At 44.4% G+C, this 15660-nt stretch overlaps 1 protein-coding gene across 1 annotated transcript in view; it reads right to left on the minus strand.

Annotated features, from left to right (window-relative positions):
* LOC102695848 (uncharacterized) overlaps positions 1 to 15660 on the minus strand; it is a 29815-nt gene that overhangs the window by 6119 nt on the left and 8036 nt on the right. Inside the window, exons 7-14 of the mRNA XM_015346114.2 lie at positions 12552 to 12630; positions 11097 to 11680; positions 10367 to 10462; positions 9417 to 9650; positions 9011 to 9246; positions 8503 to 8578; positions 2626 to 2836; positions 1195 to 1805 (exon numbers count right to left, since the gene is read on the minus strand). Of these exons, the coding sequence (XP_015201600.2) occupies positions 1195 to 1805; positions 2626 to 2836; positions 8503 to 8578; positions 9011 to 9246; positions 9417 to 9650; positions 10367 to 10462; positions 11097 to 11680; positions 12552 to 12630 (2127 nt within the window). The remainder of the gene's footprint in view (positions 1 to 1194; positions 1806 to 2625; positions 2837 to 8502; positions 8579 to 9010; positions 9247 to 9416; positions 9651 to 10366; positions 10463 to 11096; positions 11681 to 12551; positions 12631 to 15660) is intronic.

Here is a 15660-nt window from a genome sequence, read left to right on the forward strand (position 1 = left end):
TTAAATAAATACGGAAATAAAAACGGAAACGCGGAAATGCAAGCTTGCGTATTGCTAAAGCAGGTAAGCTATACTATTTTTGAAGAACCTTATTTACCGTTGGCAAAAGAGCTGACACGTATTATGTGTAGAGAAAAAGCTGCTAAACAGCTCGACCTGCTGCCCCCCTCCCACTGAAAGACACAGTCATTCATAGAATTATTGAGATGAAGGATTATATCAAAAGTACACTGATAGAGCGCGTTAAGATGAGCAGATGTTTTTCACTGCAATTAGATGAGTCTGCAGTCGATTTGGCCAATTTGCTCGTTTACATGTACGTTAGATACGAGTTTGAGGGCATGTCCCATGAAGACTTTCTGTTCTGTAAGCCGCTACCAACAGGAACTACAGGAGAGCACATATTTCAGCTTCTGAATGAATTTATCGAAGAGAATGGCCTCGACTGGATAAAATGCGTCTTGAGTTTGTACAGACGGTGCTAGAGCAATGACAAGCCGACATAACAGTGTAGTTGCACGAATTAGAGAGGTTGCTCCAGAAATTAATGTACGCATTACAACATCCACCGCGAGACCTTTGCCGTCAAGAAAATGCCTGACGATTTAATATCTGTTAGACTCTGTTGTGAATTGTATCAAGGCTCGAAAAATTAATTCACATCTGCTTTGCTCAACTAAACAGGCTCACCACTCTCACTGAAATGGTGCTTTATTAGTTGTTGTTAATGTTTTTTTTTTCTGTAAAACACTTTGAGAAGCCACCTTTAAAGGCGCTATATCAAATAAAGTTTATTCTTATAATATTTATTATATGTATGTGTGAGTGTGTGTGCACGCGCGCTCATTTTGGTCATTGAGAATTTCTGGGGTTCCTATGAGACCATGACTTGTAGGTGGTACTTGGATGCTTTGGTTGGATTAGGGGTGGTACTTGGTCCAAAAAGTTTGAGAACCACTGGCTTAGACAATTATACTGTATCAGCAGGTGGAAGTGTGGGAGATTAGGATCCAGCCCTCCTCCCAAATTTTTATTATAACTTCTGTTATAATACTATTTCTTATTATTTTCAAATGCTTCATGGGATTTTGTTGGACACATTGTAAAATGTGGCTGCCTATAATGCATTGCAAACAGTACAGGATACAGGGTACAGGGTACAGGAATGCTTTTGGCTGTTGTGTAAGGCTGTACCTTTCTTTTTCTGCACTCCGTCTCAGCAGAGATGCACTCGTGCGTCTTGTGGGACACATCGATGCACCTCACGCAGATGCAGACCTGCTCGTCTCTGCAGAAGAGGTCGAGGGGGCGATCGTGGTCCACACACATCCTGTCCTCCAGGTCTCTGACCGGGACCACCAGCTTGTGCTTGGTCAGCCTCTTCACCGTAGAGTGAGGCCGGAGGTGGGCCCGGCAGTAGGAGGTCAGACACACCAGACAGGACTTGGCCGCCTTCTGCTTCCTCCCCCGGCAGACGTCACAGGCCACGTCTTCGGGCCGCGCGAAGCCGTCCTCCGGGATCCTGTTCGCTGACTTCCGGAACCGCTCGGCGATCTCGGACAAGGTCGTGTTGATGGGGAGGCCAGGCCTCGTGAGAAGGAGCGTCTTGCACAAGGGGCACTCTTCTCTGTAGAAGAGGTGCTGCTGAAGGCATTTCTGGCAGAAGTTGTGGCCGCAAAGCGTGGAGACGGGCTTCTCGAATACGTCCAGGCAAATGGAGCACTTCAGGTGGCTTTCGTCTACAACCTGCGGCATCCCGGTCCCAGAGGGGAAATCCCTTTCCTCGTCACTCGGGGAGTCCATTCCTACAGGACAAGGAGAAATATCACTGTGTCTTGTGAATTCAAAGGTCTGCTCTGAGCATGACGTTAAATGGTGACCGTTATTGAATACATTCCATTAACGTCTTTATCATTCTTCTTTCTTTATCGTTTCTCTCTTTTTTCTGTGTAATATTAACTGTTTTGCTTCATTATTAATTAATTACTAACTAGTTACGTAGGTACATACAGTACAGGTGTTGGATACTCTGCTTTGTTAGCACGGCCCTTCAGAAAGGCAAGGTTGGTCGAAAAATAATTTATTTTGTTGATCTTGAGCAGTAGTGCGCACAAAGTGAGTCGCATTTCCAAAAGAAATAAATATTATGTAAGCATCCTGATGCAAGACTAGTTTTTAGTCATTATCTTTTCCCAAAAGCATTTTGTGTGTGTGTGGGATATTTTCTTTCATTGGGATGAAGGAAAAAATCCTAAACTAATGCAAAATGATAAAAATAAAACCCAATGACCTCAGTTTGGAAGCAAATCGATGGTGAGCATGTACAGTATTTGGATAAATATACTGTGGTACAAAATCCTTCTAGTGTTGTTAATAAAGAGATATACATTTCATAGACAAGTCAGCCCCTACTTTTCTTTACTACTGTATGTCAGGAAAAGACTGACCTGACGCCACCTGAATCAATGGATGGCAGTATTTCCTGCTGAGCCACAGCTCGGAAGCTAACGGATTACACTCAGATTGCCAGAAAGTTAAGCATTAGCATGAACAGCAGAAGTGATCAAGTGCCTCTGGGTAAGATCTCAACAAGCACATCAATCGTCTCCTCGCGGCGGGTCTCACCTGTGGAGAAGCAGGAAGTGGGGAGGCTCTGAGATCTGAGCAGACATCGAGCCCCAGCCAGCCACAGGGGGCAACCTGGGATCATGTGACACCAGGGAGGGCTCACAAGAGTTCCCCAAACAATGAAGGGATGGACAGGAATTAAGGAACCCCTTTCATGCAATCGCACAGCACAATGCCCTTTTGCATGCAAGAAATGGAGTTTATTTAACTAAAGTTCAGGAGGGATGACAACAACCACGCTCAATCATTCCCAGCCATCAGTGATTAGCAACCACTCCCTTCGTCCTTCCTCCACAGAACACTATAATTACCAACGTGATATCTCTCTCCCTCGCGTGTGACTTTTGCATCCCACCTCCGCCCCAACTCCACCTCTGCAGCTGCCCCTTGGTCACCCTGCTTGGGGGTCCTGGCCTCCTTGTCCTATGGCCAGGAGGTCGGCCCTCAGCCAAGCGGGTTAAGCCAAATATCCACTCCACAATAGTTCGTTACGCTCTGATTTTGGGGCGTTGTCATTAATCGTGAATGAGTATGTAGGTTGGTTGTGCTGGTTTCTCAGTCCATTCCTGGTGCGCTCTGAAGCTGCCCAGGAGACCCGGTCTGTCAACAGCAGTTGGGTCAGGGTGGCCACCAAAGTGTTAAATCAATATTGTATCAGGGAGAGCAAACAAAGCATAGCCACACAACTACAGCAGCACAGGAATGGCCCAGCCTCTCCCAGCATGCTGCTGGCCAACTGGTGCTGCAGGTTTCCCAAGGTTCAGTGCTGGAAGTTGCCTTAAATATGTTAGGACTAGTCTAGTTTTTTAGCACCAAAATCTTGCATTGCAACACACAAAAAAGACCAAAATCACGAAGACTAATGATTTCCCTTAAAATATGCCTTTAAAATGATCCGATTTGCACTGCTGTGATTTTGGCAGCACAAATATTTCTTTAGTTGTTACGCTTGAAATGCACATTATAGGAGAGGAAGCTATCTGTTCTGTAATTGGTTTATTAAATAAATCCGGATTGGATTTGGATTTTAGCAAATGTGTGCCAAAAATCTGTCATTTAAACAGATGAAATGATTCATTTAAAACGATCGTTTCTGCTTCAGCTGTTAGACGTTCAATGTTAGGAAAAGGCTACAAAGATCCTTTTCTCTGTTGTAGGGCTACACTCGGCTCTCACTGACTGTGATGTGCACGTTAAGCCACATCTCAAAGTTGCTCCTCAAAAATTCATTTCAGGGAAGGAAATATTGCAGCACTGCACAAACAGGGCAAAGACATTCCGTTCATTGACCCACACATTCACAAAAGAGAAACAGTGTCTTTGACATACAGTATTCATGATTGGAATGTTAATAATTTTAAGATTTTGAGGTCACAAATACTCTTTTATACTATCTCCTGTAACTTCATACAACCCTCGCCTTTCCTCTTCCTCTTCTGAACGCATCCCTAATGCTGTAATGTTTATTCAATGTCATAGGTTTCAGGAAAAGCAAAATACTGATTCGAGAGCATTGCCACACACTCCTGTAAGGCACCAAGATCCATCTTGGGAAAGGAGTTATTTACATGCTGTGTTTATTCAGTTTAAGGGAATACATAAACCTCTGTCCTCTCTCAAAGTTTCCCAGCAATTATTAGAGTGATGTGGTTATCCTGATCTACGACACAACACGCATTAGCACTCAGAACAAAGATACTAACTCTTTGCAAGGAATAAATCTTCAATTCAGTGAAACTGTACATGACTCAGATCAGAGAGCATCTTCTTTCCGACAGATTGCCTGGAGAATTAAAAACTGGAATTTCTACTGGAGTTTTTAAATGTCATCTGATTATTTCCCTGTCCTTGATGGTGGCTGGTCACCCACACTCTTCCACGATTTGACCAGCAAATCTTGACCACCAACCTGACATGCCTCAGTTATTCCTCCCCGGCAAGACCGTGCTCTGCGTAACTTCTTTCCTTTCCCAAAGTCATTTTGCCCGATTCGGAGTCTTAAGAAACCAGCAACCTGAAAACCCCTCCCTTTCTTTCCTGGGTTCAGAATAGAAACTGAAGGAAATCAAGAGTCCAATGCCAAGGAACACAGGGGAAAGAGCAGGAAAGACATCAGCACGACCGATCTTGCTCCGTTTGCCAGTCACTAATCTCAGGATTGCAGCCTACACGACTTAACCTTCATTGTTTTTTCCGAAAACTACCAGAGATTCCCGTTTGCAGGTTACCTACCAGGCAGCAGGCAGAGACACGGTGAGGCAGGCAGCTTTCGTTTCTGCAGAACGACAGGGGCCGAGCCAGTCCTGCTGGAACTCAGCCCGAGAGTGAGGTCCCGCCCCCCTGCTATTTCCAGACATATTTAGCGTTTGTTCCTGAGAGGAACTAAGCAACAGCCACCGTTCACTTTCATGTCCACGAACTGCAACACTTGCTTAACTCCTCCAGAATTTCTTTAACTCTTTGAGTCCTATCAGTGCCCTGATGTGGAAACCACTACTATACGTTAATAATAATAATAATAATAATAATAATAATAATAATAATAATAATAATAATTGCTTACACTTATATAGTGCTTTTCTGGACACTCCACTCAAAGCGCTTTACAGGTAATGGGGATCCCCTCCACCACCACCTATACCACCACCAATGTGCAGCCCCACCTGGATGATGCGACGGCAGCCATAGTGCTCCAGTACTCTCACCACACATCAGCTCTCAGTGGGGAGGAGAGCAGAGTAATGAAGCCAATTCATAGAGGGGGATTATTAGGAGGCCATGATTGGTAAGGGCCAATTGGAAATTTGGCCAGGACACCGGGGCGATTGCACAAAGGCTCTGAGCCCTCTCCTTGGGTGCCCTATTTTGAGGTCACTGCACCTACATCAGAGGTAGGCGATCCAGGTGTGGGAGGGCCACTGTGTCCGCAGGATTTGTTTTTCGAATTCAGCTCTTTATGAGCTAAAGCAGCTTGTGAACTGGACCGATTGACCGTCTTCTCCACAAGTACAAAAATTGGCTTGTGGATCAGCCATAACTAGTTATTCTGCAAGAGTAATGAAGCCAGGTACAGTGAATTGGAATTTGAATATGGCTCTTTGAATGAGTGAATATTTTCTGAGCACCTACTGAACCAAAAAGAGAGATAAAAACATAATATTTGCGAATGAGAGGAAGTCGTTTGCTCCATGTAGCTTGTTTAGCTGTTAGTAGCTAATTGATCTCCAAAAGAGATCTCATCCATCTATATCTGGGAAGGCGTCAGGGTATCATCTTCAACAACATGGCTGTGTAGCATGTTCCAGACCTCTCAAAGTAGTGAGTTAAGACGTGCCTTCAGTTTTAATTTTTTAGTATTGTTTATAATATATAATTACAAACATTAAATATCAGCTTTTTACTTCCTGTGGGTGTGAAATACTGACTTCACACACTGCAATTAAATAAAGTAATGCATTATTCCTGCCTATCTAAAACCTAAAATTTTACTTTTGTCTTGCTGTGAATTCTCAGCTGTGAAACAGAAATTGATTTTGGTTGTGCTTCGTCTCTCCTAAATATGTGTTGCTGATCAATTTTGCATCAGAAAATCTGCAAGGAATTGCTGTATAATCCCAGTCTAGCTGGCAGGACACAAATACAACATCTTTGCTTAGAGGCAAGACAGAATGATACTCTCATGAACTGAAAAAGGAGGAACCGAAATGCCTCTTATAAAACACCATGTGTTCCTTTTTGAAAGAAGATACAAGCTCCACCCTCTCAGTGGTTGATAGCAGCACTTTTATTACATAGGACTTCACAATGCTATATCCAGGAATCAGGAAATAACCACCCATGACTGAGTTTCACAGAAGCCACAGAACCGTATTAGTGTTATGTACACATGGGCTGCATTCAGCTATTTCAAAGGAGAGTTGGTTGTGAGCAGGCAATTATTGTGTGATTTGGTGTACACTTGTATTATAGCACTGGTCCTGTAGAGCCCCAGAACAGTCAGTCCAAGTGGTCCCAAAACATGGTCCTGGAGAGTCTCAGTGCATCTCGCCCTGAGGTCCCCAAACCAGGTCCCGGAGAGCTCCAATATAGTTAGTCATATAGGTCACCTGCTTCTAGAAATTGGTAACACCTGCATGACATTGTTCACTTAGGCAACCAGCCTGTTTGCATTAAGAGCTCACTCATTCAAGGGATAAAGGACACTGTTTGACTGCACATGATCTTCCTACATCCACATCACCTGCTTAATTGCCCACAGTGGCATTTAAAATCTGAAAAAGAAAAAAATGGCTGTCTGAGGTCTCGTCTCATGCTGGGTTTTACTGGAGTATCGAACGATAGGGATAGAATCAGAGTCAGTGAGAAGTCAACACCAATACAGGAATACAATCACGTATGTAGGAAGAGAATGAACAGGCACACATTTGTGTAGCACATGAGGAATATAAGTGCAACATATTCCTAAATTATACTAATTATAACTTGCATTTAAATAGAGATACTCATTGCAAAGCATTCTAACAATCTTCACAAATAGATGCCCATCTTCTCTGCCACAAAAGTGCAGCCCCGAACTGGGAAGTGTGCAGCAGAAGAGTGAGAAACATCTTCATCCAACATGAATTAAAGGTGACCGTAGCCCAGAGTGAGATTTAGCCTGATAGGACTGACTGTGATTTCTGTGTGATGTCATCTGGCCCTGCAAGAGGCACCCAAACCCTGTGTTTTCAGATACTGATTCTGTTTCTGTCTTCTTCGGTTTTATGGTTGGTGGTGCTGTTTTGTATATCTTAGATCTCCATAAGAAAGAGAAGATATCCATAGGAGAGAGGATCATATTAAATAGGAAAGCTGTCTCAGTAAATGTACATCTTTAAAAGCCAAATGCAAGGAAATCGAATTTGAAACATTATAACCTGACTGCCCTGTGATGGACTAACGTCCCATCCAGAGTGTATATTGCATTCTGCCCGTTGGTTGCCAGGATGGGCTCTGGCTCCCCTGTGACCCTGGATTGGAAGAAGTAGTTAGAAAACGGATGGGTAGACTAACTGACGTTGTCTGGCCACTCAGAGCCCAAACGGGCCCAAGTTAAGTTTTATACTCTGCCAGACGCCCTGTCTAATCACTGCCCCCTGTGACTGAGCAGATGATCACTGAATGTGAATCCTCCTCAGCAGGTTTGTCCTAATTAATGTGGTGATCATCCTCACGAGGATGAAGAACATTCAGGGAGAAGAAGGGGTCGGGTTTCTCGGTGAAGGTGTTTGTGAAAGTGTCGATGCGAGTTCTGATCTCCACGTACAAAGGAGACCTGCCCTTCCTTGTAACCCACCTACACCCCCACCTTCTGTGGCTCAGAAATAATGGCAGTCGGGGTCTGGGTGTAATTGTAGGCCATGTGCCCACTAACGCTGCTCATCCCTACAGCCCAGATTCTAATGCTACAAGTCTTCCTTCTTCTCATTCGGCTGAGTGGAACCACCCACAGCTCAAGACATGCAGCTGGGCACCTTAACCTCCCAGTAGTGCCTCCCAGAGCTGAGTCCACCCCTGTCCCAAATGCAGCAACGTTTGACACATCCTGCAGAACTGTCAAGGGGGTCGTTCTCATCTTCTTCACTTTCAGCTGTGTGTTGCAGTTTTTTCCCCATCTTTAGACAGGATGAGTTGGCAGTGAGCTGTACTGGGGGTCCATAGTCACCACATCTGTGTATTACAAAACATGCAAGAAAAAAAACATGACATAGTTGTCATCGTCATCATCATCATCATCCCTCATCTCATTTTACTTTCCTTGACATAATTCACTAGGAACAACAACACCCAAGATCAAAGCGTGATGAACTGTTCTGGAGCGGATATCGGCTTAACCCGCTTGGCTAAGGGCTGACCTCCTGGCCAGAGGACAAGGAGGCCAGGACCCCCACGCAGGGTGACCAAGGGGCAGCTTGGGCGGCAAAAGTCTCACGCGAGGGAGAGTAGGAAATCCCGTTGGTATTTATAGCTTGTGGTGGAGGAAGAATGACGGGGGCGATTGCTACACTAATTACCGAAAGCTGAGTATGATTGAGCGCGGTTGTTGTCATCCCTCCCAAACTTTCGTCATGAGCTCCATTTAAAAAACAAGCATTTCCTAACCCGCTCAGACCTGTCTGTCCCATTTCACTTAGTGCTACTAACCCTGCAAGGTTCTACCTAAAGATCCCTGAATATAGCCAAACAGCCAAATTTATTCTTCAGCCTTCTTTTATGAAGAATAAATTTGTGCTATTTTCAGCTCTGAAATTAAACAAATATTAACTTTATTGGAATACAAGTTGTAGCAAATGATTTTTGGTGTTATACGCTATCTTTCAGAAAGAGCATTTTCCCACTGCACTATAATAAATGGAAATCCATTGACTTTTGCACTCCTGGCATTTCAGATTCCCAGAAAAGGTAAGCAAAAGTGAACCTGCAGTACCAACCAGTCAAAGCAAGCTTCTTCACTTCCTCCTGAAGCCTTTCCCCCAGTTGAGAGACAGCTCTCCTCACAGTCCCCAGACTGAGGGCAGGGTGAACAGAGATGTCAGACCAGTCCTTGGTGTGTGGAAGGGAACACAGGGAGGGGAAACTCTGCAGTAGCAGAGAAGGAAAATTCACAACACTGACGTGCTTCACAGTCTTCATAATTAGTGGAACAACCGGCAGTCTGCCTCATCTTTTGGGTTTGTCTTAAGATGGCCAGCTCTCTAGTTTGCCAAACCAAGATGGAAAATCAATCTATTAAGAGAGTGACTGCCAACCTGTAGGAAGTGGATGGGGTCTTCAGTGTGAGAGAGCTGCTCCAGTTCAGTGCTTCTCTTCTGCAGCTCAGCGATCTCCTGCTCCAGCTCTGTAATGAGCCCCTCAGCCCTCTTCTCTTCTGCTCTCTGCTTCTCCTCAATCAGCTCAGTGATCTCAGCCTGGCTCCTCTCCACGGAGCGCAGCAGAGAGGCGAAGACCTGAACACTGTCCTCGATCTCTCTCTCTGTGTGGCTCTATGGGGACAACAGGTAGGCCACGCACGCCTGAATAATCACTACGAAAATCTCAGAGTTGGGTTGCAGGCCACGTCTAACATGGGGAGAGTGCAGTTTTCTCACGAGCGAACACATTACTGCTGAGGATCAGGTTTAATTGGGCTGCCTTATAGCTCGGTCTTCCCCCTGCCAAGCCTGGCACCCTGTTTACTTTATTCTGGATTCCCTAATAATCCCCGAAATGCCACAATAAAGGTGCTCTGCCATTGAGTTACTCAGCTATGCTCAGTTTTGACTTTAAGTTGCACGTGCTGTAGGAGAACGTGAATAACAAGAAACCCCAGACCCTGTGACCAGAAACTTGAGATCTTGAAACACAAAACCTTACTGGATCCTGTCCTCCCAGCATCATTCTTATGGTTTCTTCCCTGCCTGTTCCTGCCCTGTTTTCCAAATCCTGTCTGTCTTCTCCTGATCAGGTATTCTTTGTTTCTGTTTTTGAAAGTGTTTATACTTTCAATTCAATTTTCCACTCAATATTTTTACACTCTCTGAAGCTGGTTGAGGTTAATAGTAATAAAATATTTCTGTACATGCAACTGCTGTATACTGTATCATTACATATCTAGCTGACTAGTGCTCCAGACTAGTCACTATCACATGAAGAAGGCAGTGGCCCCCAATACTGAGCCCTGCAGTACTCCCAGATCAGTGAGATTTTGATAAGGACTCACTTTGCTAAGCTTCACCAGCTGATTGAGCTCCTCCACCTTCTGCAGTCTCTCTTTAGTCATCTGTTCTACTTTGTTTGCAGTTTTCTCCAGCTGAACCTGTGGACAAACAGAGAAGTCAGGAATTCCTAGCTACTCCAGGAAGGAAATTCAAGTAATGCTCATGATTATTATTATTACAGTGCATGAGAGATGGACCTCCTCTTTTATTCTGGCAACATTTGTGATTCTAATTATAGTTACAGTTGGGCGGCAGTGGACATTGCTTTGTAGCACTGGGGCCCTGGGTTCAAATCCTGAGGTGCTAACCTGCATGGGGTTTGTGTGTTCTCCCTGTGTTTGAGTGTGTGTCCTCCAGGTGCCCTGGTTTCCTCCCACAGTCCAAAGGCACGCTGGTAGGTTAATTGGCTTCTGGCAAAACTAGCCCTGGTGTGAGCCTGTGTGTGTTTGAGTGTGTGACCTCTGAAATGGACTAGCGTCCTGTCCAGAGTGTATCCTGCTTGCTTGGATAGACGTCGGCTCCTCCATGACTCTGTGTTGGATAAACAGGTCAGAAATGCATGGATGGATATAATTCTAGATGTAGACATTGCTTTTGTGTACAAAAGAACTAAATTCCACTCATGTTGGTATAATATTGTTTTATAGTGGCATCTAGTGCTTTCAGGAGATGCTCCAAAATTTCACCACTACGTACTTTGTCTCACGTTAATGAGTATTAATATTGTACTACCTTCTTCCTTCTCCACTCCTTGTGTGCAGAGAGAGTACTGTGTGTCCTGTGATCTGTCTCGGTGCACTTCACGCAGATACAGGTCTGGTCACTCCTGCAGAACCTCTCCAGCGGTCGCCCGTGCTGTTTGCACATCTTGTCTTCCAGGTTTTTGGAGACGGCGATCAGCGTGTGCTTCTTGAAAGCAGCCTCTTGATAGTGGGGAAGAGTGTGCGTTTCACAGTAGGAGGCCAGACACACCAGGCAGGATTTCACAGCCTGGAGCTTCCTGCCAGTGCAAGAGTCACAGGGCACTTCTCCTGGCTTGGCAAAGCGCTCTTCATCCCCACTCACCTCCTTCGTTTCATCACAGCGACCAGCACATTCTCCCAGGCTTCTGTTAGCAAGGAGATCGGGTTTCGTGGGATAGGATGTTTTACAAAGTGGGCACAGACACTCATCGGTGTGATTCCAGTACTCTCCAATACACGCCGTGCAGAAGCTGTGCCCACAGGGGATGGTGACTGGGGTGGTAAAGTTGGTATCCAGACATATTGGGCAACGGATCTGCTGTTCGGACATGAGTCTGATGGGTGCCAATTGTCCTGCGAGCATGGAAGTAAATATTTGTGAGCGACATGTGGAAGAGAAATTAATCGCAGAACCAGATAAGTTGGCATGGAGCGACCGGCATGGGGTTTAATGAGGCAAATCCCAAAGCTAGTCACGCATATCTCAGACACGATTAAATAAGATCCCCAAAAGAACAGACGTGTGGTAGCTTTTCACAGCAGCAAATCATTCACTGCAAAACCCTGCCCTCTTCTTCCTCTCCAGATTAACCCCACCATCTCCTGGTAAAACCTATATTCCAGCATTCCTGTATCGCTGATCAAATTTAAGACATCCTCATTGTCTCTCTCATGGATTAAATTTTTTTATGCTCAGAACCAAACGAAACCTAGAGATGCAGGGGAATAGGATCGTATATTTAAACTATTCACATGTTTGAAATCCAGATTGGAGACCTGGACCGACCCTGTGTTCAGTCACAGTGGGAGAGTGAAGTGCTTCTGTTACTGTTCAGTTCGTTCAGAAGGAAGATGGCTGTGGAATGGGGCACATGCATTTTCTGAACATGTCCCATTATACAGTTTGCAAGATTCCTAAACAGCTGCTGAATCAACCTTTTACAAATAAAACAAACCACATTTTCCCCTGGATGCATTGGAGACCGGTCCGATATTAACAAACAACTCAAACAAATCAATTTAGATTAAAAGGTTGACGTTCTGTTTTGTGTTTTTCAGGGTTTTTTAAAACCCGTGTCTTGCAAAAAAGAGGGTTGTGCTTAACTGTGGGTTGTGGTGTATAACCTAACGCGGACAAATGAAACGATCTTTCCAGGTAGGAGTTAAGCCACTCCTGCCTTGGCCATCTGCCAAAGCCAAACGCAGTGACGTTGAGCTGACTCACGTGTGAATTTCTTGGCAACAATCATCACCACCATCAGCAGAGAGTGTGTGCGCACAGCCCCCCAGGCAGTTACACCTCTCTCTCACACACAGAGGTGCACACCCACCTACCAGCAGTAACGAACTTGGAATAAAGATGTTGCAATCTAAGAAAATGCACCAGCAGTGACTCAGAAAACAACACCGGATGAGATTTCGGCAGTGAAAGAATTGAATTCAAATCAAAATTAAAATGGTGTATATACCTACATACATATGTTTGCATGCTGATATATAAGTTTGAATGTAGATACCACACAAATTGAGGAGATTACCTCACACTTATGTGACACTGTGGTTTGTCAACATGCAATACTGTACGTCCCTTCTCCTTCATTCAATTACAATTGCCTGTCATCTTAGTGCGACGAGTACCTTCAGATTATCCGTCTGAAATCGCACTTGAATTTTAATTCTTCGCAGTTAATCCTACTTCCTATCCCCTGTGTCAGAATTAATTGTTTCTTTACAATCCTTGACAACGTACTGTTTTAGTAATGTGACAAGTAGCCTCAGATTATCTGTCTGAAATCCTATTTTAATTCTTACTTGAAACAAAGGTAAAGAAGAGTAACTAGCCCTAGTTCCTAGCCTCCATGTATAAACGCTGCTGCCTATATCAAGTCAGGCTGTGTTTGTGTTCAGCACTAGAGCTATGGAGAGAGAGATTTCCTTTAACTAACCCTAACACCTTTATTCAAACTGTCTGCTCGCTCCATCAAGGTTCAGCCTAACCACGGCGCAGGGCTCACTTGCATAGTGAGGCCGGGAGTCTATACAGACCATTGTTTTTGGATTCCCAGTGAAAAGTAAAGAAATTCCCACAGCAGGACTCACCAGTTGTAGTTCCCAGCTCTCAGGCTGAACTGACAGTTCAGTCAAGTGACATGCCTGAGCTCCGCCCCCTTTATGAAATTGGAGCCGTGAGGTCACGCCCACCACTGGAACAGGGACAAGATGAACAGGTTTCAAACCTTATATAGCTGCTGACGCCAGCATTGAGTGCCTGTTTCTGAAACAAGAGCATTCCCTAACAGCACGCAACCTCAACTTGACCTATTGGTCAATCTCCTTGTTTGTTACTTTTCTCATGATCATACCCTGCCATAAAGATTACAAGTCCAAAAGTAAACGGCCTCTTCAAAGCTTTTACAATCTTTGCTTATCTTTACTTCAGAGGGTGTAGCAGTCACTGTGCTTCAGGTATCCCCTTTCTAGCCTGATCTTGTCAGATTTCAGAAGCTAAACAATACTGGGCTGGACAGCAGTAGGATTTCCTGGGATACCCAGATTGCTGCTGTGGACTGGTAGGTGGTGCTCTTTCCTCTGGATCAGATTTCCCAAACTGATGCCCCAATAAGGCAAGAGAGAACATCGGGCTGCAGGAGTCGCTGATTTCTTGGATGAAACGTTCTGGTTCAATTCCACTCTGGATCTGGCGCTTTTCCTGCTAATCTAAAGCTCTCCCTCGTTTAAAGCGGAGACGCAGCTTCTCACGCCTGCATCTGACCTGCTGTGTGATGATGCTGCTGGCTCAGACTGCGCTACGTCATCCTATTGGGTGTAGCACTGACTGGGACTCCCCCCACCTACCATGTCATGGGTTTTTCCGCTGTTTGTTCCTTTGGGATGAGAAGTTTTATCTGAATGGTTTAACCATTATCGATCGTCATAGTGGTCTGTTGGCTCGAGAATAGCATTGGGTCTGTGAGAGTGGTTAGACAGCTGTGTTCCCTCTCTGTCAGCCGTGCTCAGTGTCTTGGCTGTTTTATCCCTCAGGCACTGGATGTAATCTTTAATCTTCTCTCTAGAAACTTTCGGTAAATTTACAAAATGAACAGCCTCCAGCATGCACTGGAATTTCCCTTCTACACTGTGCTGAGGAGATTTGGCAAAGGTTGTATGAAGTAACAATCACCCCCACACATCTCCTAGTAATAAGCCAGCAAACATCTGGTCATGAGTGAAGAACAAGACAGCTTTCACTGTTATACAGGTCATTGTCATGTGATAACCAGTCCTAATCAAATCAAATTTGGAAGGAGATCTGGACGTAACAATGGAGAATAGTGACGTGGCTTCTTTGCGTATGTTAATCCTACTATATCTATTAATTCTTGCAGAGGCACTGCAAATTACACTTTCAAGGCTACAGATGTTAGAAGTAGTGTTCTGCTTATTATGTTCATTATGTGTTCATTTTCAACAACCAACATACCTCCTTTTGAAAAGACAATAACCCAGGATCCCAGTTTATCAAAATGTCCTCAATGGGCCTCTTGCATGCATGGTGTTTTCTCGAATTGCTATTTCAACATACTTACTTTAGATATAGCGATCATGCTTATTCTCCAGTCTGAAGAAAATAACATCGCTGGGATTTTCATTCAACAGCTAGCGAAGGAAGGATTGCCCCCATATATGCAAAGCAGTTTCTAAACTGCAGGTCTGAAATGTGCCTTCAGCGAGGGCTGAGGACTGGTGCTCCTTGTCAGATCATCACTCAGTCAGGCGGACTTGTGAGGTGAGGGTCAGCCCGCCTTGTCTCGGTGTTAGCAGACTTGTGGGTTTTATTAGGGGGGAACAGAATTGGCTGATGGTAAGTTTTAAGAAATGCCATGTGACAAAAGAGTGAAAACAAAAGTAACAATTATAATATACATGCATGTACACACCTATTACATCAAAATGATTGATTGCTTCCCCAGAACATTAGAAGAAGTCTAGCATAAATTTAAGTGATTTCCAATTTTATAAATCTATGGTTGCAGCAGCATAACGCAGTTGTAGAAGAGCAATTAAAGAGAGATGAAGATACAGAAGATGCAGAAACAATGAAACCACCTGCTGTTTTTCTCACTCCATTAATAATTGCTGTAATTGCTTACACTTATATAGCACTTACTGGACACTCCACTCAAAGCACTTTACAGGTCATGGCGAATCCCACTACCACCACCAGTGTGCAGCCCCACCTGGATGATGTTCCAGTACTCTCCCCACACACCAGCTATCAAACAATAATAAAATACATTTTTTTTAAATATCAGTAGGGAGGTGAGCAGAGTGAT

Source organism: Lepisosteus oculatus, chromosome 4 (genome assembly GCF_040954835.1).
Source record: "Lepisosteus oculatus isolate fLepOcu1 chromosome 4, fLepOcu1.hap2, whole genome shotgun sequence".
Classification (NCBI taxonomy): Eukaryota; Metazoa; Chordata; class Actinopteri; order Semionotiformes; family Lepisosteidae; genus Lepisosteus; species Lepisosteus oculatus.